Source organism: Coregonus clupeaformis, chromosome 19 (assembly GCF_020615455.1).
Source record: "Coregonus clupeaformis isolate EN_2021a chromosome 19, ASM2061545v1, whole genome shotgun sequence".
NCBI classification, from domain to species: domain Eukaryota; kingdom Metazoa; phylum Chordata; class Actinopteri; order Salmoniformes; family Salmonidae; genus Coregonus; species Coregonus clupeaformis.
In genome coordinates this window covers 9,023,195-9,049,921 of record NC_059210.1, presented here as the reverse complement: position 1 = coordinate 9,049,921, position 26,727 = coordinate 9,023,195, and the positions used below count along the sequence as shown (strand labels likewise).

The window sequence follows — 26,727 nt, the reverse complement described above, 5'->3', positions numbered from 1 at the left end:
ATCTATATCCACAGTAAAACGAGTCCTATATTGACATAAAAAAGACAGAATACGGTTTGCAACTGCACATGGGCATAAAGTCCTCTGGTCTGATAAAACAAAAATAGAACTGTTTGGCCATAATGACCATCGTTACGTTTGGAGGAAAAAGGGGGTACTTGCAAGCCGAAGAACACCATACATTTACATTTTACATTTTAGTCATTTAGCAGACGCTCTTATCCAGAGCGACTTACAGTTAGTGAGTGCATACATTATTTTTTATTTTTCATACTCCCATGGGAATCGAACCCACAACCCTGGCGTTGCAAACGCCATGCTCTACCAACTGAGCTACATCCCTGCCGGCCATTCCCTCCCCTACCCTGGACGACGCTGGGCCAATTGTGCGCCGCCCCATGGGTCTCCCGGTCACGGCCGGCTACGACAGAGCCTGGATTCGAACCAGGATCTCTAGTGGCACTGTCACGGTTTCGGCCGAGGCTGCTCCTCCTCCTTGTTCGGGCAGGCCTCGGCGGTCGTCGTCCCCGGAGTACTAGCTACCACCGTTCGATGTTTCATGTTTGTTTGGTTTTGTCTGTTTGTACACCTGTCCCTTGTTAGTGTTTGATTTTGTTTCCTATTTAGTTATCGTGTGTTGGGTCAGGTGTTATGTGTGATTGTTATGTCAGCTGTTAGCTGTTGGTGGGTTTTCCTCTCATGTTGTTTGTTTTTTGAGAGTCCGCACTGCGTGCGCGTTTCTACTATTTTACGCACTGTTGTGTGTGTGCGTAATTGTTCATGCCTCCCGGTTGGGTTGGCCAGTTACCTGTTTGGAGTTATATTTTTGGATCACTAAAGTCTGTTGACGAACGCCCTTGTTCCTGCGCTTGATTTCTCGCACCACATCCACACTCAGCATTCTTGACAGGCACAGCCATACCAACCGTGAAGCACGGGGGTGGCAGCATCATGATGTGGGGGTGCTTTGCTGCAGGAGGGACTGGTGCACTTCACAAAATAGATGGCATCATGAGGAAGGAAAATGATGTGGATATATTGAAGCAACATCTCAAGACATCAGTCATGAAGTTAAAGCTTGGTCGCAAATGGGTCTTCCAAATGGACAATGACCCCAAGCATACTTCCAAAGTTGTGGCAAAATGGCTTAAGGACAACAAAGTCAAGGTATTGAAGTGGCCATCACAAAGCCCTGACCTCAAACCTATAGACAATGTGTGGGCAGAACTGAAAAAGCGTGTGCGAGCAAGGAGGCCTACAAACCTGACTCAGTTTCACCAGCTCTGTCAGGAGGAATGGGCCAAAATTCACCCAACTTATTGTGGGAAGCTTGTGGAAGGCTACCCAAAACGTTTGACCCAAGTTAAACAATTTAAAGGCAATGCTACCAAATACTAATTGAGTGTATGTAATCTTCTGACCCACTGGGAATGTGATGAAATAAATAAAAGCTGAAATAAATAATTATCTCTGCTATTATTCTCACATTTCACATTCTTAAAATAAAGTGTTGATCCTAACTGACCTAAGACAGGGAATTTGTACTAGGATTAAATGTCAGGAATTGTGAAAAACTGAGTTTAAATGTATTTGGCTGAGGTGTATGTAAACTTCCGACTTCAACTGTACATACGTATTCACACCCCTGAGTCAATACATGTTAGCATCACCTTTGGCAGCGATTACGGCTGTGAGTCTGTCTGGGTAAGTCTTTAAGAGCTTTGCATACCTGGATTGTACAATATTTGCACATTATTCTTTTAAAAATAAAAAAATCTTCAAGCTCTGTCAAGTTGGTTGTTGATCTTTGCTAGACAGCCATTTTCAAGTCTTGCCATACATTTTCAAGCCGATTTAAGTCAAAACGGTAACTAGGCCACTCAGGAACATTCAGTGTCGTCTTAGTAAGCAACTCCAGTGTATATTTGTCTCCCAGTGTCTGTTGGAAAGCAGACTGAACCAGGTTTTCCTCTGGGATTTTGCCTGTGCTTAGCTCCCTAGTCCTTGCCGATGACAAGCATACCCATAACATGATGCAGGCATCACCATGCTTGAAAATATGAAGAGTGGTACTCAGTGATGTGTTGTGTTGGATTTGCCACAAACATAATGCTTTGTATTCAGGACATAAAGTTAATTTATTTGCCAATTTTTTTGCAGTTTTACTTTAGTGCCTTATTGCAAACAGGATGCATGTTTTGGAATATTTTTTTTGTGTACAGGCTTCTGTCTTTTCACTCTGTCATTTAGAAAAGTATTGTGGAGTAACTACAATGTTGTTGATCCAGCCTCAGTTTTCTCCTATCACAGCCATCAAACTCTGTAACTGTTTTAAAGTCACCATTGGCCTCATGGTGAAATCCCTGAGCGGTTTTCTTCCCCTCCAGCAACTAAGTTAGGAAGGACGCCTGTATCTTTGTAGTGACTGGGTGTGTTGATACAACATCCAAAGTGTAATGAATAACTTCAACATGCTCAAAGGGATATTCAATGTCTGCTTTTTTGTTTTTTTAGCCGTCTACCGAGGCATTGGAAAACCTCCCTGGTCTTTGTGGTTTAATCTGTGTTTGAAATTCACTGCTCGACTGAGGGACCTTAGAGATAACTGTATGTCTGGGTACAGAGATGAGGTAGTCATTCAACAATCATGTTAAACCCTATTATTGCACACAGAGTGAGTCCATGCACATTGTTACTCCTGAATTTATTTAGGCTTTCCATAAGAAAGGGGTTGAATGCTTACTGACTCAAGACATTTCAGCTTTGCATTTTTTATGAATTGGTAAACATTTCTAAAAACATAATTCCACTTTGACATTATGGGGTATTGTGTATAGGCCAGTGACACACAATCTCAATTTAATCCATTTTAAATTCAGGCTGTAACACAACAAAATGTGGAAAAAGTCAAAGGGTGTGAATATTTTCTGAAGGCACTGTAATAGTAGGCAATAGGCAATATAAATATTCATATCTAAGAGCCCTCCAAACCATGTGCTAATTATCATATATTTAGACAAATTCAACTAACTGTTGTAGTTTTAGGTTATTTTTCTGAGACCTTTATTTAAATATCAATGAAAAATAGTTGTCTTTTAGGTGAAACTCTATAAAAAACGATATTTGACTACCTCCAGTATTTGAAAAGTTGGTATATTCAATAAACGACAAAATATGACTGCCCAGGTCTGGCTGCTACATCCATTTTTGGACTTCTAAATGAATGATATGTACCCATGGATTCTTGAAGAACGTAACTCATAAATGCCTCATGAGCTGAGTTCAACTGTCGTCCCCCGTCAGAACCCAAAATACAAGCTTGTTTTACTCCAATGTTTGTAAACAATGTAAATGTAAACAAACACGGTTTAGCCTCAAAACATGGTTAAGACTATAATCGTAATATCATGGATGGCCAGTCCTCGCATCCATAGCTCTGTCTATGAATTTGAGAGTGGTTACATTTCTCCAGCACCATCCCTCAGTTTTTTTTACCGAAACAAGGGCGGGACTTTGTTATTGTTTCAAGTGCTGATTGGTGCTTTAAGAGACCCCTAGTGGACATTGTGTGAATGACCAGCAAGAAGCTCATCACAGTTGTTAACAGTTGATAACATCGGAGTGGATCAGTGCATCGCGACTGTTGCCAGGTCAGGATCAAAAGTAGAAATTTAACCAAATCTTTAAGAGGCAGATCGCAAGATTAACTACAACGTTTTGACAATGAGTCTTAAGGAAGAATGAAGAAACCGGCGGTTTCCCTGGGTTGAGTTGGAAGATAAGTTTTGAGTAGCCAGAGGAGTGTGATTGTGCGGCAGGAATCATCGTCATGAGCGCAGGTTTGTTGACTGGCAATAGTTGATGAGAAGTGTCAATCGATGTCGTTTGGGTTGTCGAATTTGTCAAGCAAGCTATAAATAGTCGTTTAATATTGTTATTTAAACAATGCTAAATTTGGGATTCAAATCAAATGTATTTGGTATAAAATAATAATTGGAGCTGTTTGGTGGCCCTAGTGCATACACTAGGCTAGTGTTGATTGTCGTTGTGCCTGGAGTATTGGATTGGTCCAATTGGCATAAGAACGGGCTAGAGGGAGTTTCCACCATATTTCTTACTACATTCAGTTCCTTTTAAATCCATGAAGAAAAGTGAGCAAGTGCACATTTAGTAGCTACTCTGTCCACTTGACCACTCAGCAGTCACATAACCCGGCACCAGCTCCATACTCCCCCCTCCTAGTAATTCCCATCGCTGCCTTGTTGGCTGGGCCATTCATGAGATTACTGTACTGTTGAGAAGTGTGTGTGGAGAAAACAATAGTCATGTGATATGCCTGGTATGTCAACCCCGCTGAGTGGTATTGTGGTACTTGGTGACGGGCCTTTTTCTCCTCTTTCACCCAGCATCTGTCTGCCTTTTCAGAAAATTTAAATGTTCAATGGATTATTCGTTTTTTTTTTTTTATACTTCAAGAATCTTGAGAATATTACCTTTTACTTTCATTTGAGTGCTTGAAGTCTTCGGGATTTTGCCACTTTCTCTCAATTTTTAACACCTGTTTCGTTCTCTCTCTCTCTCACGCTCTCTCTCTCTCTCTCTCTCTCTCTCCCCCCTCTCCCCCTCTCTCTCCAGGCATGCAGAAACCACCGGTTGCCCCCAAACCAAAGATCGCCCAGCCACAGAGGCCAGGGCCCTACCCCTCCTCGGCCCCCAAACGAGATGGCCTCTCCCAGGCTTCCCTCGGTACACCAAAGACAGTTAAACCAGCTCTGGCCCCCAAACCACCATGCCTACCCAAACCATGCCTCACCACCGCTGTGGAGTACAAACCTCTCTCCTCAAAGACTACCCATCACCATCAGACAACCGTGCAAGATTCTCAGAGACCATCAGAGATGTCTACAAGTATAGGTCTTCTGAACTCCAGGAATGGAATACCTGATTGGGATTATATTATTCCTATCTGCCTGTGTAGCCAGAATAACTGTCTGTGTGTGGGGAACGGTAACGCAACGGATGTAGTGATTGACACAATTCAAAAAGACTTGAAAACATTGCATAACAAAGGCAAAACGGAGGAATCTAGAATAAATCCGGTTCCCAGATTTCGATCTCGAGAGAACAAAGGAGCCAACAACAACAAGAGCCAAGCAGTCAACAACACTCTACCAGACATTTGCGTACAGGCTGTGTTGCTGTCCACCAATAACCACCTCTTAAACCCCAAACAGAACCTAAACTCAGACATTGTGACGCCATCGTCACACCCTGACATAAAGCACCCTCTTCCTCAGAGCAATGAAGCCAACGGTAACGCCGTCACCACCTCCTCTAATGCCATTGGTGACGGAGAACAGGAAGACCCCACCAGCTCCACAGGGATTGGCAGAGACACTGGCACATCCAATCAGAACCCAGCTGCTCCTAGGAAGCCCCTCCCTGTCCCTGTACTACGGAAACCCAGGAAGTCTGCTCTGGTTGGACAGGAAGACCCAGAGGAGGGGAGGGGTAGAGCGGAGGGGAGGCCAGGGAGGGAAACGACTGTCAGAAAGGTGAAGGTGTCACTGGAGAGGAAGAGCAGCCCATCTCTTTCTGTCAACGCACCTGCTTCTCGGGCGCACAACGTCCCAGAATGTCCTGCCAGTACAAATGATAGCTGGGAGGGTCTCCCATCCTACAGGACACCCGGCCCACCACCTGTTCCTGCTGCTCCCCCTCCCAGAAAGGACGCATTTCTGTCTGAACCTGAGAGAGGAGCACAGACCTCCTCTGCCACCTCCTCTCAGCACCTCCTCCCCACCTCCTCCCCTCTGCACCTCCTCCCCACGGATGACGGCGTCTATGAAATGGAGTGTTCAGTGGAAGAGGAGGAGGAAGGGAAGGATGAAGAGGAGGAGGAGATACATGGTGAGATTAGTTGTCGTCCTCTCTCGACCAGTCTTCCCAACCAGCTAGAGTTCGACTCCAACTGCCACTTTCTCCTCACCTTAGCAACCACTGAGCGTTACAAAGAAAATGCGAGTGCTCAAAACAAGATGGCCGGCGTCCCCAAGAAACCGCTGGGACACAGCTCCCCAGGAGCATGGGTACTGAAGAAGGAACTGTCAGAAGAGAGAGAAGGGGAGGAACGAAAGACTTCCGATAGTGACGATGATGGACGTGCCCTCACCAAGGCCGTGAAAGCTATGAGAAAGCTCCCTGCAACCCCAGGAGAGGATAAACCACGAAGGAGCAGCATCCTTCAGACGCTGGTGTCTCCTGTATCCCGTAAGGGGAGCACAGACAACACACAGACAAAGGGCAGCTTGCCAACAGATGAAACGCTGTCACCGTCCAAGCAGTCTCGCTCCAGCCTGGGGAAACAGAAGGCCAAGTCCTTCTCCTCCGCCGACCTGACCCCCTCTGTGGGACAGAAACGGAACTCCTTCCGGAGGCTTCTGGATCTGAAACTCTCTGTCAAGATGCTGCCCAAGCTGCTAGCCAAGGGAGGCCAGTCTCTAGACTGCACTGCAGCTGAGGCAGAACAATGTGCGGATGATGTACACCAAAATAGTGGCGTCTGTTTCCAGGAACGCCTGGGCGTTCGGGTGGGGGACGCCCGCAAGTTCTCCTGTCCCCAGCTGGGGGTGATCGGGGTTGGTACGGAGCAGAGCGTGGACGGGGATGAGATCCACTACCCCGGAGCGGAGCAGGCTGTGGAGTATGAAAATGTTCCCTATTACGAGGCGATACCTGAGTATTTTAACCAGCCTGTTGGACTGGGACTACGGGGGAGTGAGCTGAGGGTGGGTACACCACCGGACCAGTCGGAGTGGCACAACCACCTGTATGATGATGCCAATATCTATGAGGAACAGGAGCCGTACCATCCCCTGAAGAAACACAGTGAACAGCACAGCAGCACTGAGAGGTATTCTTCTGATTGTTTGTTCTAATGCCGTCAAGGTAAAATGACCCAGACTCTTTTTCTTTTTGAATAGATTTGACATATTTTGCGTATGTTTTGTTGGACAGGGAAGAGGAATGTAGTAGGAAAGATAGATGGAGACTGAATGTGTCAGAAAGGCAGTGGACTGGATTCGAACCCGCGGCGATTCAAAGTGGCATAAACTCTATTTACAGCTGCCAGCCAAGTCCTCTCATATCCTGATGCAGCGTTCTAGGAGAAGCGATAACTGTCAATGTGACTTCCTTGCATGTGTGTGGTTGTTGAGTTGGATACTCCACTCTGTCTGGTGAGGAAGACTGGCACTAAAGCGTGTTCTATCTTAGCAGCACACCTTTCACAGGTTGGTTGTTATTCTTAGCGATTCTGTGTCATGAGTCATGACAGACTAAGGGGAATTATGCTCAGTATGTAGTGTTAATGGAAACTCCAGTCTGGTGAGCTGAGCTAGGCTGGCACTAAAGCGTGTTCTGGAGTGACACATCTTTCAGAGATTCACTTAAATATCCAGCTGCAGGGAGTTTAGTGTAATGAGGGATGTTGTTTGATGACCCTTTCCTCAGAAACATAAGCAACATTTCCATACATTTTAGTCCTTTTTAGTAGTCACTCTTATCCAGTTACTTAGAGACTATATATAGTCTTGCATCGCTGTCTGTCACTCTTTTAGAGGTTTGTTTTGGCCATTTTAGAATCTAGGTCTATTCTGAGCAGACTTTAAAGGTAAGGTATTAGTGTTATTGGTACCTCAACGACCGGCACTAAAAGTGGTCTGACTAAAAATCAGTTGGCGTTTGAAAAATATAAAGCAGCTCAGGATTACAGTGTTCTGTGCCTTGAACCAACGGCTCAGTGTGTTAGTCAGGCCTGTGTGTTTCAGAGTGCAACAATCACAAACAAAGCACAATCAGCTGATCACTTATACAAAACAGCCATAGAAGCATCTCTACTGTGAACAGGGTATATTGCCTAAGTATGCACAGAGGAGGCGGCTACTTCAGGTAGCCCAGTTCTAAACAAATCCTACCAGCCCCTATCAAGAGTTCTGCCAAGCCTTTTGCTTGGCTAGGTGGTATTTTTGTAATATTATAGCTTGTTGGAGTCAATAAGGGGTTAGGATTAGGGTAGAGTTACCGGTTTGGAACCGGGGCTTTCTAATGTTTGGTTTGACCTGTGGCTTACACCTATCCAAACCTTTCATTTCCTCATGTTCTAGGAGTAGAGAGGGGTAACTGGTTTGGAACCAAGTCCTTTGTCATGTTTGGGTTGGCGGCAGAGGTGGCATCTAGCCAAACCCGTCAGCTGACCCAAGGCATTGCTTTTGGTCTTGTATGTTGAGTTGTGTGTGAGGAGTTGACTAGTAAAATGTGTTTTCCCTGGTCGGACTGTCAAACCTCTATTTCATGTGTGTACTGTGTGGTCACTCCAGGAAATGGTGGAATACTAATGGACTGATGATTTTTCTTCAGTAAAAACTACCCCCCCCCACTTGCCCAGTTCCCTTCTCTCCCTCTTTCACATTTATACACTTTTTTTTTAAGGTTACACTCTGTCTTCCCACCCCTTCTTTCCCATAGGTGAGTTTCAGGATGATTTTCCAGGTGCGTGTCTGTTCTTACTGACCATCATATCTTGTTCCAACAGGAGTTCTGTAGATGAGGATGTTGGCCCACTAGATGATGAAGGTCAGTCTGATGAGGACATCATGGTTCAGAGTTCAGATGAAGAGGATGATGACAGTTCTTCCTCTAGTAAAGGAGAACCTGAGCATCCTGAGGAGAGGGAGGTGAGACACTGCAATTAGAAAGAAAATATGCCACTTAGCAGACGTTTTTATGTGAAGTGACTTGCAGTACAGTGAGTGCATGCATTTCTAGTATCTGATCCCTGTGAGAATTGAACCAATAACCTTGGTGAAATGTAGTGATTTACCTGATGTGTTTGTACCCGTGTCCTTGCCAGGCTGGCAGTGGTGCCAAGCAGAGCAAGATAGTCCACATCGCCAGGGAGATCATGAGCTCCGAGAATGTATTTGTCAATGTCCTGAAGCTTCTCCATATCGTGAGTATTCTGGCATTTTCCCTCTGTGCTACATATTTGATAGCCTATCAACACCGTTTTTGTATGAAGCTATCTTAGTCTCAAGTCCTGTGGTTTGTGTTTTTCTGTACTGTATAGTTTTAATCTAGTGAGAACTCCCGTATGTTCTCCAGACTGCTCCATGTGTGTTTGATTATGCTAACCACTGGGCCACACCCCACCAAGAGGGGACACACTGGGTTTCTGGGCCTTGCACACTACACCTCACTCCTCTCATCCGCACGGCTTGCATTCCTGTTGGTTTCCCTAGGCCTTTCAGCGGTGGTGTGATCTGACAGTGGTCCAAGAGAGAGAGAAATTATGTTCAGCTGGTCTGAGCTGGAGAATGGTCACTTAATGGTGTTTTGTTGAACTTAGTGTTGGTCTAACCAGTCATTCGCTGCTATCCTGCTCGGTTTAGGTTTGAACATCTTACCAATAGTGAAACAGCTGATGTCTAGGTTCAGCCAGGGATTTTTCTAATTAGTTGCACAATAGGGGTTTTTTTTTCTCCTTGTTTACACATACAGTACATTCCAAGGACTAAGACGTGGTAGGTCTGCACGAGATACGAAGTGAGAGAATAATGCTGTAGGCAGTGCCTCAGATGAAACATGACTGACTGAGTCACTAGCTCTGAAACCACACTGTGGGGGAGAGGCAGGAAGTTATGCTGTAGGCATGTGTTTGATTCAGCAATCTATCTGCCCTTTTAACCAAATCACCAGTGTAATGGAAAATGTATTGCCGTCTTCACTGACTGGTTGTGGGGTGATGGGGCATATTGATATTCATATGGTGGGGCCATGATTTGTTATGGGGGTGTCCTGTGCAGTCCCCTTACCCCCCAGTACTTGAACCTTGATTCCCCCACCTCAGCTGAGCAGTGCATTAAGACTGTGAGCAGCAGATGTAACCAACAGGAGCTCCCTGCTACAGGGCCTGGGCCCCTTACGGCCAATCTGGTGCTGAATGTGTTGTAATCTGTTCTGTAAGCAGTTTCTCTGCTGCCCTAGTTGTGCCCCGTAAACCACAAATAAAGCACCAAATACCTCCACCATCATCAGAAAGAGAAGCAGAAACAGCTTTCCCTGCTAGCCCCAAGGCTCTTCTCCTCCCCTCCTGCTACCCTCCTCTACTCTTTAAGGACTGGGGATGTGTGGGGTTCCTGGAAACAAACAGGGCTTTAATGGAAGGCTGCTTGGTATAGAGGTCAGAGGTCGAGGATGGCTCGTGCACTGAAATGTTCGCAATTTAGAACATTTGGTGTGGTGTGTTTGCAGCCTAACACTTTTAATGTGTTCTATAAAAAGAATAGCCATGATATACAGACTAATTGTGTGTGTGTGTGTGTGTGTGTGTGTGTGTGTGTTGCCTGTCTTTCTCTCTGACACGTCCATCCCTCTCCCCCTACAGGACTTCCGTGAGGCGGTGGCAAAGACGTCCCGTCGGAGTGGGAAGCCTGTTATAGAGGAGCCTATTCTGAACCAAATCCTGTACTATCTGCCCCAGCTCTACGAACTGAACCAGGACCTGCTCAGAGAGCTGGAGGAGAGGGTCGCCCAGTGGTACTAGTTTAGAACAATAGAATTTTCACAGTACCGTGCCAACCTGAACCGATCTGTGCTGGCATGGACTTCCATGTTTTTATATTGTCCTTTCCAGCAAGGTTCCAGTATCTATTGTGGATGCATAACCAGGCCAGCTCAACACAGCTCGTCTTGGATTGACTCAGTAGTGTGAAAAGGGTGTAATTAGAATTCATAGAATTATTCATTATATTTCTATGACCAGACCCACCACTATCTGATCTCCATCAACATCCTTTAATAACCATGACGAAGCAATTACACCTACATAAGTCTCTGTCATGACACACAAACACACATCTATCAGTCCTCAGGTAAACCACACATAAAAATCAAATCAGGTGGTAAATCTAAGCTTGACTGGTTAAATGTTGCATCTTTCACCAATACTGTGCTAGCTCTAACTGAAATAAATCAGAGACTCCATCGCTCACTCTCTTAATGTCTGAGCCTCTGTTTCATTGATCAGGGACGAGCATGGTCGGCTAGCGGACATCTTTGTGAAGAAAGGGCCCTATCTGAAGATGTACTCCACGTACATCCGAGAATTTGACAAGAATGTGGCCCTACTAGACGAGCATAGCAGGAAGAACCCAGCCTTCGCGGCAGTGGTGCGGGAATTTGAGGTAAACCACTGGGTCAACCCGTTTTGGTGTGTTATTGCTTGAAGTTGAAGGGTTGTTTGTGATATGCTTGGTGTTGGTGTCTCTCGGTATGTGTGTGTGTGTGTGTGTGTGTGTTTTACTTTCTGTCTGTACATGTGTGCATGTTTGTGCCTGCCAGTGTGTGTTGTAAATAATGTTTTCTGACTCTGTTGCTCAGGCTGGTCCTCGCTGTGCCAGCCTTGCTCTGAGGCATTACCTACTGAAACCTGTTCAGAGGATCCCTCAATATCAGATGCTGCTCACAGGTAAACTGCAGCAGAGTGTGTGGTTGTTATGGGCCGTGTTCCAGAGTGTGTGGTTGTTATGGGCCGTGTTCCTGGACACAGTCCTGGACAACGAAAAAAGCCTGTCAGACATATCAGGATTAGACTATTACTATTCAAATGTGCACAGAGAGCTAACAAGATTGCTAAATCATTGCACATAATTACAGTAAACAACTCCTTCCACCTTTTCATCGGCAAGATTAGCAAATTTAGGCATGACATGCCAGCAACAAATGCCGACACTATACATCCAAGTATAACTGACCAAATTATGAAAGACAAGCATTGTAATTTTGAGTGTGGAAAAGGTGAAAAAATGATTGTTGTCTATCAACAATGATAAGCCACCTGGGTCTGAAAACTTGGATGGAAAATTACTGAGGATAATTGTGGACGGTATTGCTACTCCTATTTGCCATATCTTCAATCTAAGCCTCCAAGAAAGTGTGTGCCCTCAGACCTGGAGGGAAGCAAAAGTAATTCCGCTACCCAAGAATAGTAAAGCCCCCTTTACTGGCTCAGGTAGCTTAGTGGGTAAGAGCGTTGTGCCAGTAACCGAAAGGTCGCTGGTTCTAATCCCGGAGCCGACTAGGTGAAAAATCTGTTGATGTGCCCTTAAGCAAGGCACTTAACCCTAATTGCTCCTGTAAGTCGCTCTGGATAAGAGAGTCTGCTAAATGACTAAAATGTAAAATGTAAATATCCAACCAATCAGCCTGTTACCAACCCTTAGTAAACTTTGGGAAAAATTGTGTTTGACCAGATACAGGTACAATGCTATTTTACAGTAAACAAATTGACAACAGACTTTCAGCACGCTTATAGGGAAGGACATTCAACGTGCATGGCACTTACACAAATGACTGATGATTGGCTGAGAGAAATTGATGATAAAAGATTGTGGGAGCTGTTTTGTTAGACTTCAGTGCGGCTTTTGACATTATCGATCATACTCTTCTGATGGAAAAATGTATGTGTTATGGCTTTACACCCCCTGCTATATTGTGGATAAAGACTTACCTGTCTAACAGAACACAGAGGGTGTTCTTTAATGGAAGCCTCTCAAACATAATCCAGGTGGAATCAGGAATTCCCCAGGGCAGCTGTCTAGGCCCCTTGCTTTTTCCCATCTTTACTAATGACATGCCACTGGCTTTGAGTAAAGCCAGTGTGTCTATGTATGCGGATAACTCAACACTATACACGTCAGCTACTACAGCAACTGAAATAACTGCAACACTTAACAAAGAGCTGCAGTCAGTTTCAGAATGGGTGGCAAGAAATAAATTAGTCCTAAATATTTCTAAAACTAAAAGCATTGTATTTGGGACAAATCATTCACTATACCCTAAACCTCAACTAAATCTTATAATGAATAATGTGGAAATTGAGCAAGTTGAGGAGACTAAACTGATTGGAGTAACCCTGGATTGTAAACTGTCATGGCCAAAACATGTTGATGCAGCAGTAGCTAAGATGGGGAGAATTCTGTCCATAATAAAGCGTTGCTCTGCCTTCTTAACAACACTATCAACAAGGCAGGTCCTACAGGCTCTAGTTTTGTCGCAGCTGGACTACTGTTCAGTCGTGTGGTCAGGTGCCACAAAGAGGGACTTAGGAAAATTACAATTGGCTCAGAACAGGGCAGCACGGCTGGCCCTTGGATGTACACGGAGAGCTAACATTAATAATATGAATGTCAATCTCTCATGGCTCAAAGTAGAGGAGAGATTGACTTCATCACTACTTGTTTTCGTAAGAAGTATTGACATGCTGAATGCACAGAAATGTCTGTTTTTAAACATCTAGCATACAGCTCGGACACTCATGCATACCCCACAAGACATGCCACCAGAGGTCTCTTCACAATCCCCAAGTCCAGAACAGACTATGGGAGGCACACAGTACTACATATAGCCATGACAACATGGAACTCTATTCCACATCAGGTAACTGATGCAAGCAGCAGAATCAGATTTTTTTTAAACAGGTAGAAATACACCTTATGGAACAGTGGGGACTGTGAAGAGACACACAGGTACAGACACAAGCTTACACATACAGTGGGGAAAAAAAGTATTTAGTCAGCCACCAATTGTGCAAGTTCTCCCACTTAAAAAGATGAGAGAGGCCTGTAATTTTCATCATAGGTACACGTCAACTATGACAGACAAATTGAGAAAATAAAATTCCAGAAAATCACATTGTAGGATTTTTAATGAATTTATTTGCAAATTATGGTGGAAAATAAGTATTTGGTCAATAACAAAAGTTTCTCAATACTTTGTTAAATACCCTTTGTTGGCAATGACACAGGTCAAACGTTTTCTGTAAGTCTTCACAAGGTTTTCACACACAGTTGCTGGTATTTTGGCCCATTCCTCCATGCAGATCTCCTCTAAAGCAGTGATGTTTTGGGGCTGTCGCTGGGCAACACGGACTTTCAACTCCCTCCAAAGATTTTCTATGGGGTTGAGATCTGGAGACTGGCTAGGCCACTCCAGGACCTTGAAATGCTTCTTACGAAGCCACTCCTTCGTTGCCCGGGCGGTGTGTTTGGGATCATTGTCATGCTGAAAGACCCAGCCACGTTTCATCTTCAATGCCCTTGCTGATGGAAGGAGGTTTTCACTCAAAATCTCACGATACATGGCCCCATTTATTCTTTCCTTTACACGGATCAGTCGTCCTGGTCTCTTTGCAGAAAAACAGCCCCAAAGCATGATGTTTCCACCCCCATGCTTCACAGTAGGTATGGTGTTCTTTGGATGCAACTCAGCATTCTTTGTCCTCCAAACACGACGAGTTGAGTTTTTACCAAAAAGTTCTATTTTGGTTTCATCTGACCATATGACATTGTCCCATTCTGGATTATCCAAATGCACTCTAGCAAACTTCAGACGGGCCTGGACATGTACTGGCTTAAGCAGGGGGACACGTCTTGCACTGCCGGATTTGAGTCCCTGGCAGCGTAGTGTGTTACTGATGGTAGGCTTTGTTACTTTGGTCCCAGCTCTCTGCAGGTCATTCACTAGGTCCCCCGTGTGGTTCTGGGATTTTGCTCACCGTTCTTGTGATCATTTTGACCCCACGGGGTGAGATCTTGCGTGGAGCCCCAGATCGAGGGAGATTATCAGTGGTCTTGTATGTCTTCCATTTCCTAATAATTGCTCCAACAGTTGATTTCTTCAAACCAAGCTGCTTACCTATTGCAGATTCAGTCTTCCCAGCCTGGTGCAGGTCTACAATTTTGTTTCTTGTGTCCTTTGACAGCTCTTTGGTCTTGGCCATAGTGGAGTTTGGAGTGTGACTGTTTGAGGTTGTGGACAGGTGTCTTTTATACTGATAACAAGTTCAAACAGGTGCCATTAATACAGGTAACGAGTGGAGGACAGAGGAGCCTCTTAAAGAAGAAGTTACAGGTCTGTGAGAGCCAGAAATCTTGCTTGTTTGTAGGTGACCAAATACTTATTTTCCACCATAATTTGCAAATGAATTCATATAAAAAAAATCCTACAATGTGATTTTCTGGATTTTATTTTCTCAATTTGTCTGTCATAGTTGACGTGTACCTATGATGAAACTTACAGGCCTCTCTCATCTTTTTAAGTGGGAGAACTTGCACAATTGGTGACTGACTAAATACTTTTTTTCCCCACTGTACACATGATACACATGTTAAGACACACACTCTACACACACGTATTTTGTGTTGTAAATATGTGGTAGTAGAGTAGTGGCCTGAGGAAACACACTTAATGTGTTGTGAAAAGTGTTATGAAATCTAATGTCATGTAATACTTTAAATTGTATACAACTGCCTTAATGTTGCTGGACCCTAGGAAGAGGAACTGCTGGGATCCATAATAAATACAAGTAAGCTAAATGGTGTCACATCACCATCTACTGGTCAAAGACATTCAAAACATGTCGAATTCTCCACCTATTCCTCAAGCCACTCATACTAAGATTTTGAAGCATGGTCCAAATCTGATTTGGTGACATAACAAGCTTTAGCATGTAAGAGGGCTTAGCATCGCATGAGACTAATGGACGCACAGCTCTGAACGTTGCCAAAATGTAAACAATTTATTTTCACCACGTCACTCTTGTATAATTCCATTTCACAAGCACCTTTTGGTTGTTGTATATCAGGATTTTCAGAGTCCAATTACATTCCAGGAATTTTCTACACAATTCAAAGCACTTGTCCTGTGTAGTAACAAAGGCACCTGTATTGACCTATTGAACTGCCAATTGGCCGTTCCTAGTGTCGTATCATTGGCATGTTTTATGTTCTCTGAAATGGTTTGTCTTTTCAGACTACCTGAAGAACCTGTCTCCAGACTCAGCAGATTACAAAGACACACAAGGTAAAGCTGCATAAAATAATTCTAGACGTATTCCTTCTACATGTAGAGCAAGTGGCCTCAACAGCACAGGGTGTCAACATTATTGTAGAGAGCACGACAAGTGTAGTAGCTGTAATAGACTGAAGTGAACCAGAAAGTCTGGGGTATTAAATGTATTATTTTACTGAAATAGTAGCCTAATCCTGTATCTCCACATCCACCCACAGCTGCCCTGGGCATAGTGAAGGAGGTGGCCAACCATGCCAATGACATCATGAAACAGGGGGTGAGATAGAAGAACATCATTTTACTTGTCTTTAAGTTCACTGCCTTTATGACAATAGCTGTGGTGGAATATTCACTTTTTTTTAATTTTTCCTATTATTCTCTCAGGATAACTTCCAGAAGCTGATTCAGGTTCAGTGCAGTCTGAACGGACACCACGAGATCGTCCTGCCTGGGAGGGTGGGTATCAGCAGGGTCCTCCTGGCTCACTGATATGAATTTGGTTCTTCACCGATTGGCTTCGAAAGAGTTATAGCACTGGTATCTGATTGGTGTGTTCCAGGTGTTCCTGAAAGAGGGGGTTCTGATGAAGCTCTCCAGGAAGATCATGCAGCCCAGGATGTTCTTCCTGGTGAGTAGGAAACAAAATTAGCCTTTTTTTTTATTTGACACGTTCAGATAGTGCCTTCTGATTCGTTCCTACTGAACACTACCCAGCTGTGTCTCCTTCCTTTCTCCCTGCACATGTATCGAAAGCATAACGTCTGATCATAGCCGCGGGAAGTAGGGGTGTTTTGAAGAAATAAAAAATCCCTTCAAAATTTACTCCTGTATGAGCGGACTAAAATAGTCGTCAGCAGTGTGGGAAGAAAAAATTATCTCAGCACGCCCAACCCATCTTCCCGCAGCCGTGGGTCTGATACCGACAGGCTCGGAGACAGTTTCTATCTATAAGCCATCAGACTGCTGAACACTTGAACTGGACTGACCACCTGCACTGACTCTACAAACCTTAGCACACATGCACTCACTAACCCACACACATACACTGAGTATACCAAACATTAGGAACACCTTCTTAATATTGAGTTGTACCCCCCCCCCCCCCCTTTTGCCCTCAGAACAGCCTCAATTCAATGGGTCATGGACTGTACAAGCTGCCGAAAGCGTTCCACAGGGATGCTGGCCCATGTTGACTCCAATGCTTCCCCACTGTTGTGTCAAGTTGGCTGGATGTCCTTTGGGTGGTGGACCATTCTTGATTACACACAGGAAACTGTTGAGTGTGAAAAAGCCAGCAGCGTTGCAGTTCTTAACACAAACCGGTGCACCTGGCACCTACTACCATACCCCATTCAAAGGGACTTAAAACTTTTGTCTTGCCCATTCACCCTCTGAATGGCACACATACACAATCCATGTCTCAATTGTCTCAAGGCTTAAAAATACTTATTTGACCCATCTCCTCCCCTTAATCTACAGTACCAGTCAAAAGTTTGGACACACCTACTCATTCAAGGGTTTTTCTTTATTTTTACTATTTTCTACATTGTAGAAATAATAGTGAAGACATCAAAACTATGAAATAACACTGGTAAAATAAAGAAAAACCCTTGAATCAGTAGGTGTGTCAACTTTTGACTGGTACTGTACTCTGGTTTGAAGTTGATTTTACAAGTGACATCAATAAGGGATCATAGCTTTCACCTGGATTCACCTGGTCAGGGGGAAAAAAGTATTTAGTCAGCCACCAATTGTGCAAGTTCTCCCACTTAAAAAGATGAGAGAGGCCTGTAATTTTCATCATAGGTACACGTCAACTATGACAGACAAATTGAGATTTTTTTTCTCCAGAAAATCACATTGTAGGATTTTTAATGAATTTATTTGCAAATTATGGTGGAAAATAAGTATTTGGTCACCTACAAACAAGCAAGATTTCTGGCTCTCACAGACCTGTAACTCCTTCTTTAAGAGGCTCCTCTGTCCTCCACTCGTTACCTGTATTAATGGCACCTGTTTGAACTTGTTATCAGTATAAAAGACACCTGTCCACAACCTCAAACAGTCACACTCCAAACTCCACTATGGCCAAGACCAAAGAGCTGTCAAAGGACACCAGAAACAAAATTGTAGACCTGCACCAGGCTGGGAAGACTGAATCTGCAATAGGTAAGCAGCTTGGTTTGAAGAAATCAACTGTGGGAGCAATTATTAGGAAATGGAAGACATACAAGACCACTGATAATCTCCCTCGATCTGGGGCTCCACGCAAGATCTCACCCCGTGGGGTCAAAATGATCACAAGGATCACGGTGAGCAAAAATCCCAGAACCACACGGGGGGACCTAGTGAATGACCTGCAGAGAGCTGGGACCAAAGTAACAAAGCCTACCATCAGTAACACACTACGCCACCAGGGACTCAAATCCTGCAGTGCCAGACGTGTCCCCCTGCTTAAGCCAGTACATGTCCAGGCCCGTCTGAAGTTTGCTAGAGTGCATTTGGATGATCCAGAAGAGGATTGGGAGAATGTCATATGGTCAGATGAAACCAAAATAGAACTTTTTGGTAAAAACTCAACTCGTCGTGTTTGGAGGACAAAGAATGCTGAGTTGCATCCAAAGAACACCATACCTGCAGTGAAGCATGGGGTGGAAACGTCATGCTTTGGGGCTGTTTTTCTGCAAAGGGACCAGGACGACTGATCCGTGTAAAGGAAAGAATGAATGGGGCCATGTATCGTGAGATTTTGAGTGAAAACCTCCTTCCATCAGCAAGGGCATTGAAGATGAAACGTGGCTGGGTCTTTCAGCATGACAATGATCCCAAACACACCGCCCGGGCAACGAAGGAGTGGCTTCGTAAGAAGCATTTCAAGGTCCTGGAGTGGCCTAGCCAGTCTCCAGATCTCAACCCCATAGAAAATCTTTGGAGGGAGTTGAAAGTCTGTGTTGCCCAGCGACAGCCCCAAAACATCACTGCTCTAGAGGAGATCTGCATGGAGGAATGGGCCAAAATACCAGCAACAGTGTGTGAAAACCTTGTGAAGACTTACAGAAAACGTTTGACCTGTGTCATTGCCAACAAAGGGTATATAACAAAGTATTGAGAAACTTTTGTTATTGACCAAATACTTATTTTCCACCATAATTTGCAAATAAATTCATTAAAAATCCTACAATGTGATATTCTCGAAAAAAATTTCTCATTTTGTCTGTCATAGTTGACGTGTACCTATGATGAAAATTACAGGCCTCACTCATCTTTTTAAGTGCGAGAACTTGCACAATTGGTGGCTGACTAAATACTTTTTTTCCCCACTGTACACTCAGAGTATATACATTCATGCTACGCACACATCACAACGACTGCTTCCAGACTCATGATTATTATTATTATTGCTAAATACTGCACAATGAGCAATTCCAGTGAAATAAAATGTATTTCTTATATTATTTTTTTACCAGTTCAACGACACATTGCTGTACACCACCCCTGTTCAATCTGGGCAGTTCAAACTCAACAACATGCTGTCTCTGACTGGGATGAAGGTGAGAGCTCATTATCTGTGTCTGAAATGGCACCCTGTTCCCTATATAGTGCACTAAATCTGGCCAGAGCCACATAAAGCAATATGGATCAATTTCAGATTAGCTCATAGTTTTTTAATGTTCCACCACAAAATCATAGTATTACTCTGGTAAGAAAGCTTGTAATAGTTATGTTAAAAAAATGAATGTAATTGCAGGTTAGCAAACCCAGCCAAGAGGCCTTTCAGAATGAGCTGACCATTGAGAGTGTGGAACGCTCCTTCATACTCTCTGGCAGGTGAGAACCGGTCACAATATAGAGCAAGTTGTAATGCTTCATATTTAAGCAGTAAGGCCTGAGGGGGTGTGGTATATGGCCAATATACCACGGCTAAGGGCTGTTCTTAGGCACGGCGCAACGAGGAGTGCCTGGATACAGCCTTAGCCGTGGTATATTGGCCATATACCACAAACCCCAGAGGTGCCTTATTGCTATTATAAACTGGTTACTAACGTAATTAGAGCAGTAAAAATACATGTTTTGTCATACCCGTGGTATTATGGTCTGATATACCACGGCTGTCAGCCAATCAGCATTCAGGGCTCAAACCAACCAGGTTATAATACTGATTATAAGCATGTATGAGACTTTATCATCTCTTTATAAAAGAGCTTATTCAAAATGGCTGGTATTTAGTCAGGATCGTTATGAGATTATTATAAGCCATTATAACAGGTTCATACATGCTTATGATAATTCTTTAAATAATTGTAACTGCATAATAATACATGATACCTGCTGGCTTTGTAGAGTGTTACCCATCTATTTACCCTTGCATTAAACAATAATTTCATGTCCAGTTCAGCAGTAGACTGACACGTCCTGTCTTCTTCTTCTGTAGTTCTGCGGTGGAGAGAGATGATTGGCTTGAGGCCATCTCCACGGCGATCAATGACTACACCAGGAAGAAGATCTCCTTCATCTCCAGCAAGTCTCAGGAGGAGGTAGTGATGACATGACAAGCGTTACAATGCATTATAACTGCGTCATAGTGCATTATACATGCAGGCTTTGAGTAAGGTATTACAGAGGGGTTGAGATGGGCAGAAGACACAAATTGGACAATAAAGTCTATTCTATACTATTCTATGTGCAGACTGGGTCTGAGGACACTGGCAGTGGAGTTCCCCTGGGTTCTAAGGCCCCTATCTGGATCCCAGACCCAAGGGCCACCATGTGTATGGTCTGCACCTGTGAGTTCACCCTCACCTGGAGACGACACCACTGCCGAGCCTGTGGAAAGGTAAGGGGCACAATTAAACAGAGCATTAAGAACATTTAATTAAAAGATTATATTGTATTGATATGGATGAGGGGGGCATCTTCCACTGGGACCACAGAACATATGCCTCAGTGGATTTAAGAATTCCACTCAAAATCATTAAAGAAAGGCTGGGATTTGTTGCTGTACCATTGGTTTATGTTTCAGTGTATTGCATTACATACATGCATTGCAAATATTGCACACTCTAGAATGCCCTTCAAGCCAATCAGAAACTAGTATTCAACAATGCCGTGGTATAGTAATAATGTTTGTACACCATCTATAGGTGGTGTGCCAGTCCTGCTCCTCCAACAAACAATGTCTGGAGTATCTGAAGAACCAGCTGGCCAGAGTGTGTGATCAGTGCTTTATTGTACTACAGCAGCAGAGAAGTAAGATGTGTGTGTGTGTGTGTGTGTGTGTGTGTGTGTGTGTGTGTGTGTGTGTGTGTGTTAAGAACCAGCTGACTATAGTGTGTGATCAGTGCTTCGTAGCCAGCAGAGGCGTAAGGCCTGCTTCCATGTAACACACTGTTACACAGTAGAAGGCCCAATGCCTTGGCCTCTATCTTTTGTGTTCATGCCATACGGGACGAGGCTACCACTGGCCAGTCTGACATAGTGATTTGCTTCTTTTCACTTAGGGTCACCGTGATCATCTGTTAATTGTCAGGGCTACACTACAGTATGCTATGAAAATAAACGTGTCATTTGCTGTATTAGCAATGTACTTGCAGACCTGCAGATGCCATTTTTACAGATTGGCACTTGCGATAGGTGTCTCCTAAGGTGTCTCCAACGATGACGTGATGTCAATAAATTATGTATTGGCTTTAACACGTACACATTCTTGATGAATAAGATCCAATGTGTTGTTTTAATCTGAAAGGGACTTGTTTCCTCCACACATCATTTAACATGGCAATGGTTTATGTCAAAGTTAATCTGAGTAAATCATTAGATGGACATCCGTACAGACTAGAATAGAACTTGCTTCCAAACAGTGGTTCGTTGATTGATTGGTTTACTTTATTTTGTAGATGAATAAAGACATGCAGAAGAACACTATATATGTTGGGTCCAGCGATTAGACATTTATTTTGTCCGTTCCCTTTTGTAGGTGAAAAGGCCCTGTCTCCAACTCTCTCCCCTGGTGGAAAATCCTCCTTTGCTTTCAGCAGGAAAACGAAGAGGATTCCTGCTGCCCTCAAGGAGGTGACTAGTCCACCACTCTAAAGTTCAATTAGGGTCTCGTTCGTGTTCATTAGGGGGACACCATAGGAAAACGTTTCGTACTGGAAAATTAGCATTTTCAGATTCAAATACCTCCCCGGGTTCAGACCGTTTTCATCCATTTGGTGCCCACTGAACACGACCCATATGTTACTGATGATTAGTCAGTGATGCTATCCAATGATCTTTGCTGTTTCAGGTGTCCGCAAACACAGTCAACTCGTCTATGAGTGGTTACCTGCAGAGGTCAAAGGGCAATAAGAAGCAGGGGAAGAGGCTTTGGTTCGTCATCAAGAACAAGGTCCTGTATACGTACGCTGCCAGTGAGGTAGGTGCTGCAGTAGCCTATAGTGTAAATTCATCTGATCAAGATTTTCTGACAAAGACCTTCTCAATGTATTCGACACCTGTTACTCACATAGCACACATGCCTCTGCTATTCTATATTTTGAGACATTATTTAAGTTCTGTTCTTCTACAGGTTTTTTTTTTTTTTTAATATATGAAAAAGACAAGTGTTTGAGTTTAATTCACCAAAATCCAACTTCTCTCTCTCTCTCTCTCTCTCTCTCTCTCTCTCTCTCTCTCTCTCTCTCTCTCTCTCTCTCTCTCTCACTCATAGAACGTGGCAGCGTTAGAGAGCCAGCCATTGCTGGGCTTCATGTTGAAAGAGGAGGAAGAGGGTCCAGGGCCAGCAGCTCAGAAGCAGCAGTTCAAGCTCTATCACAAAAACACGCTGCATTACATTTTCAAGGCCGACGACTGCCAAACCGCCCAAAGGTACACAAGGATTTCAATGCCAATCATATGATGCTATTGATAGGATACACATGTGTTCCCTCTTGAAGGCGCATGCTTCCCAGCCGAAACAGTTCGGTAGAGTTTGTGCATATATTATGACGACATTTTGTGACGTTTTTGTTCGTTTTGGACTTCGGTGAGGGATTTTTTTGGCTGTTCAGGCACACATTTTTTATGGAGGCAAGCCGAAGTTCGGAGCCGAAGTCTACGCCCCTTCATCGGTGATTGGTCAACAGTAGGGATTCTTCAATAAAGTCTTTATCATTGAACAAGAGACGACTCGTTTTCATGCATATTTTTCATTGAAAAATACTGCACGGAATATCTTAGTTAGATTTTAAAATTGCTCAAAAACATCCAAATGAATAAGATTTCTTGAGTTATCTTCGATTAATTCAGACTATTTTGAGGAAGTTTAACTGGCTACGGCGTCTCAAAGTGGACAAACAGTACTATTGCGCTTTTTTTTTTTCTTGTTTTTCAAGCAAAGGTCTTTTTAAGGAAGTATGCGCGCACTCGTTCGGTTCACCTAGCCGAATGGCCGGCAGCCGAACTGAAGCATGCTGACGCTTTACTCTCAACTGTGATACACATATGTGATTACCTACTAACTGTATTGTTTTGTCTTTGACAGATGGATAGATGCGTTCAAGGAAGCCATGGTGCTCTGACCATCACTCTCTGTACCCGCAGTCGATTAACTGTACCTAAGCAGTAACGTTATGAAGGTGTGGCTGTGTCACTCTGTATGATGATGATGATGATGTGGATATTGTAATTGTAATACAATTAATATGTCTCTACTGAAAACAATAAGAGGAAGGGGAGGTATTAATTGCTGATGCAAGCACACCTAAAGCCCCAATTAAGGATTTTTAAGCATTAATGAAATACACATTTTATTGTTATGAACCTGATTTCTTTGGTGGGCATTATGGCTGATAGAGCACAGGTGGGTCGTTCCACCAATCAGGTGCCTTTTGAGTAGTGTAACGTGGTGTGGAAAAAAACCGTTTGATTTCACCTAATTTTAACATTTTGTCATAGAGCGCATGTTCAACTTCATAGAAAAACATGTTTTTCCATCTCAAGTGGTTCAATAAAAATATACTATAGTATAAGTGCAAAATAATGTAACAGGGTTGGCGATTTTCATCTTAAAACAGCCATAAATCCCCTTGTGACAGGGGGAATGGAAATGTGTTGTGTGCAACAGGGGATGGGCAATTGAAAGTAAGCTTCAGAATGTATTTATTGATTGTTAAAACATTTCTAGCCTGTCCATCTATGGGTAACAGGGTTGACGTGTTATGTTCGGCCCGCTCACCTTTCCACTAAAAAACACCAGAAAATGGCCAGAAAGAGTAGAACCAGCTCACCTGCTTTTACACTATGGTTTGAATATTATGACTGTAAGTCGCTTTGGATAAAAGCGTCTGCTAAATGGCATATTATTATTATTATTAATATTAGATGTTCAACGTTTCTTTTGCAAAACACTTTTTTTTAAGGAATAATTTCACCATATTAAAATGAGAGTTCAGTTCACATAACAGGGTTGACAAAATGAGGGACAGATGTAAATTAATCACTAATCACATTAAGTAAATCTTCAGAAAGGACTTTGTCAAAGCAACAAAAATAACTAGGGCTTTACAATGATGGTGGAAACTTGGATAAATGTTGGGATTAAGTGGGTTATAAAAACAAATAGAGAGGAGTCGCACACTATGTATAAACTCCCAGTAATTTATTGGGTAAGAAACCACCAACGTTTTGGCATCACTGTGCCTTCTTTAAAATCTTCCTAGAAGTCACAGAGGGTGCACGGAGGGACATGTCAAAATGCTGCATTTTTGGCACTTTAGCAAATATTTTTATTTATATGAAAAATATGATTTATTGAATTCTCCATGTGGTCTATATTAAAGGGCACTTCAATTAATATAACAGGCTTTAAAAATGCAATATTTGGGCACAATTTCTACTTAAAATATCAAAGACGCAAAAGGCACTTATTTCGTGGAACGACCCAGGTGCTAAAGTTACTATACTTAGTTGAAGACAATATTTGGCCTTATTTTACCAATTCCAGTGCAGCCTGACCTGGAGGCTTGTACATAAGAGCTGTAGAGTTTTGTTACATCATGTTATTGTATCATTACCGGTGTTGATCAAGTAATCTCTATACATTGACAACATCTGCATTTTTAGTATTTGCCGTTAAGGTTGATTTGAATATCTTATTTTAATCAACTCGTGCTAATGTATTATGTAGAACAGTCAAATAAATGTGTTGTTTTATCCCAGGACTTGTTCTATGGAATGTTGTTGATACATAAGACCTCTTTTCAGCATGCCATTGCAGTTATGTCATCAGGGAGAAACACAACATGAGCATAATTCACACCATTACAACTTTATCTTAGACACTGCATTGAGTAGAACAGACATGTCTGTTTGTTTACGGCACCTGAAAAACATTGATGCAGTTGTGTGTGAGGGGAAATTCACTCATGAACACATGGGCCTTTGAGCTTGTTCTGACTGTAATGAAGAAATCAAATCCCTACAGTTTACCTCTCAATATTATTTGATTAGGCACTAGAGTGCTCAATCCTTGTTATTGTACTCTAAATATTTAGCTATCATGGATATTGATTTTAGATAGAATTTTAAATAAATCAAGTTTACATGTATTTTATATTTACTGGTCTGATTACCCCTTTTCTGCACTATGTGCCTATTTTAATAAACACCTTTGTCATATTTCGCTGTCTCATCTCTTATGCCATCAACAGTAGGCTAGTAGGTCTGATTTCACTATTACTGAAACAGGATACAAGTGGGAAATATAAAGATCCAGTCCATGTAAAAAATTGGAGGCCCCTTACACTTCAGTGTTGTGATGCAAACATTCTAGCAAAATGTATAGCGCATAGAATTAAAAAGGTATTGTCGGACATTATTAATTCTAATCAGACAGGTTTTTTACATGGACGATACATTGGAGATAATATAAGGCAAGTACAGGAAACAATAGAACACTATGAAAATCTGGGAAACCAGGCCTACTATTCATAGCAGACTTTGAAAAGGCATTTGATAAAGTACGACTGGAGTTTATATATTAATGCCTGGAGCATTTCAATGTTGGAGAATCTCTTATAAAATGGGTTAAAATCATGTATAGTAACCCTAGGTGTAAAATAGTAAATAATGGCTATTTCTTCAAAAGTTTTAAACTGTCAAGAGGAGTGAAACAAGGTTGTTCACTATCGGCATATCTATTTATTGTGGCCATCGAAATGTTAGCTATTAAAATCAGATCCAACAATAATATCAAGGGATTAGAAATCCAGGGCTTAAAAACAAAGGTGTCATAGTACGCTGATGATTCATGTTTTCTTTTAAATCCACAACTTGAATCCACAGCCTCATAGAGGATCTAGATACATTTTCTAACCTCTCTGGATTACAACCAAATTATGATAGATATACTATATTACGTATTGGATCACTAAAAAATACAATTTTTACATTACCATGTAGTTTACCAATAAAATGGTCTGATGGTGATGTGGATATACTCTGAATACATATCCCAAATGAAATAAATGATCTCACTCCAATAACTCTCCAATAAGTTAGCAAAAATAGATAAGATCTTGCTACCATGGAAAGGTAAATACCTGTCAATTTGTGGAAAGATCACCATGATTAACTCTTTAGTATTATCCCAGTTTACCTATTTGCTTATGGTCTTGCCTACGCCTAGCGAACCATTTTTTAAATTATATGAGAAAAAAATATTCCATTTATTTGGAAAGGCAAGCCAGACAAAATTAAACGGGCCTATTTATATAATGAATATGAATTCGGAGGACAGAAATTACATATTAAAGCATTAGACCTATCACTGAAAGCTTC

The 26,727-nt window shown here is 42.7% G+C and overlaps 1 protein-coding gene across 1 annotated transcript; it reads left to right on the top strand.

Annotated features, from left to right (window-relative positions):
* Positions 1-3,633: 3,633 nt before the first annotated feature.
* LOC121531599 (FYVE, RhoGEF and PH domain-containing protein 6) lies at positions 3,634-24,369 on the top strand. The gene is made up of 20 exons (XM_041836894.2): positions 3,634-3,839; positions 4,636-6,913; positions 8,594-8,735; positions 8,912-9,010; positions 10,445-10,596; positions 11,087-11,243; positions 11,440-11,527; positions 15,871-15,921; positions 16,128-16,186; positions 16,294-16,365; positions 16,469-16,537; positions 19,377-19,460; positions 19,658-19,737; positions 20,342-20,444; positions 20,597-20,743; positions 21,051-21,156; positions 21,884-21,978; positions 22,196-22,324; positions 22,619-22,776; positions 23,432-24,369. Exons 1-20 carry the CDS (start codon positions 3,830-3,832, stop codon positions 23,466-23,468), a joined length of 4,116 nt encoding a protein of 1,371 aa, XP_041692828.2. The 5' UTR covers positions 3,634-3,829; the 3' UTR covers positions 23,469-24,369.
* Positions 24,370-26,727: the final 2,358 nt, after the last annotated feature.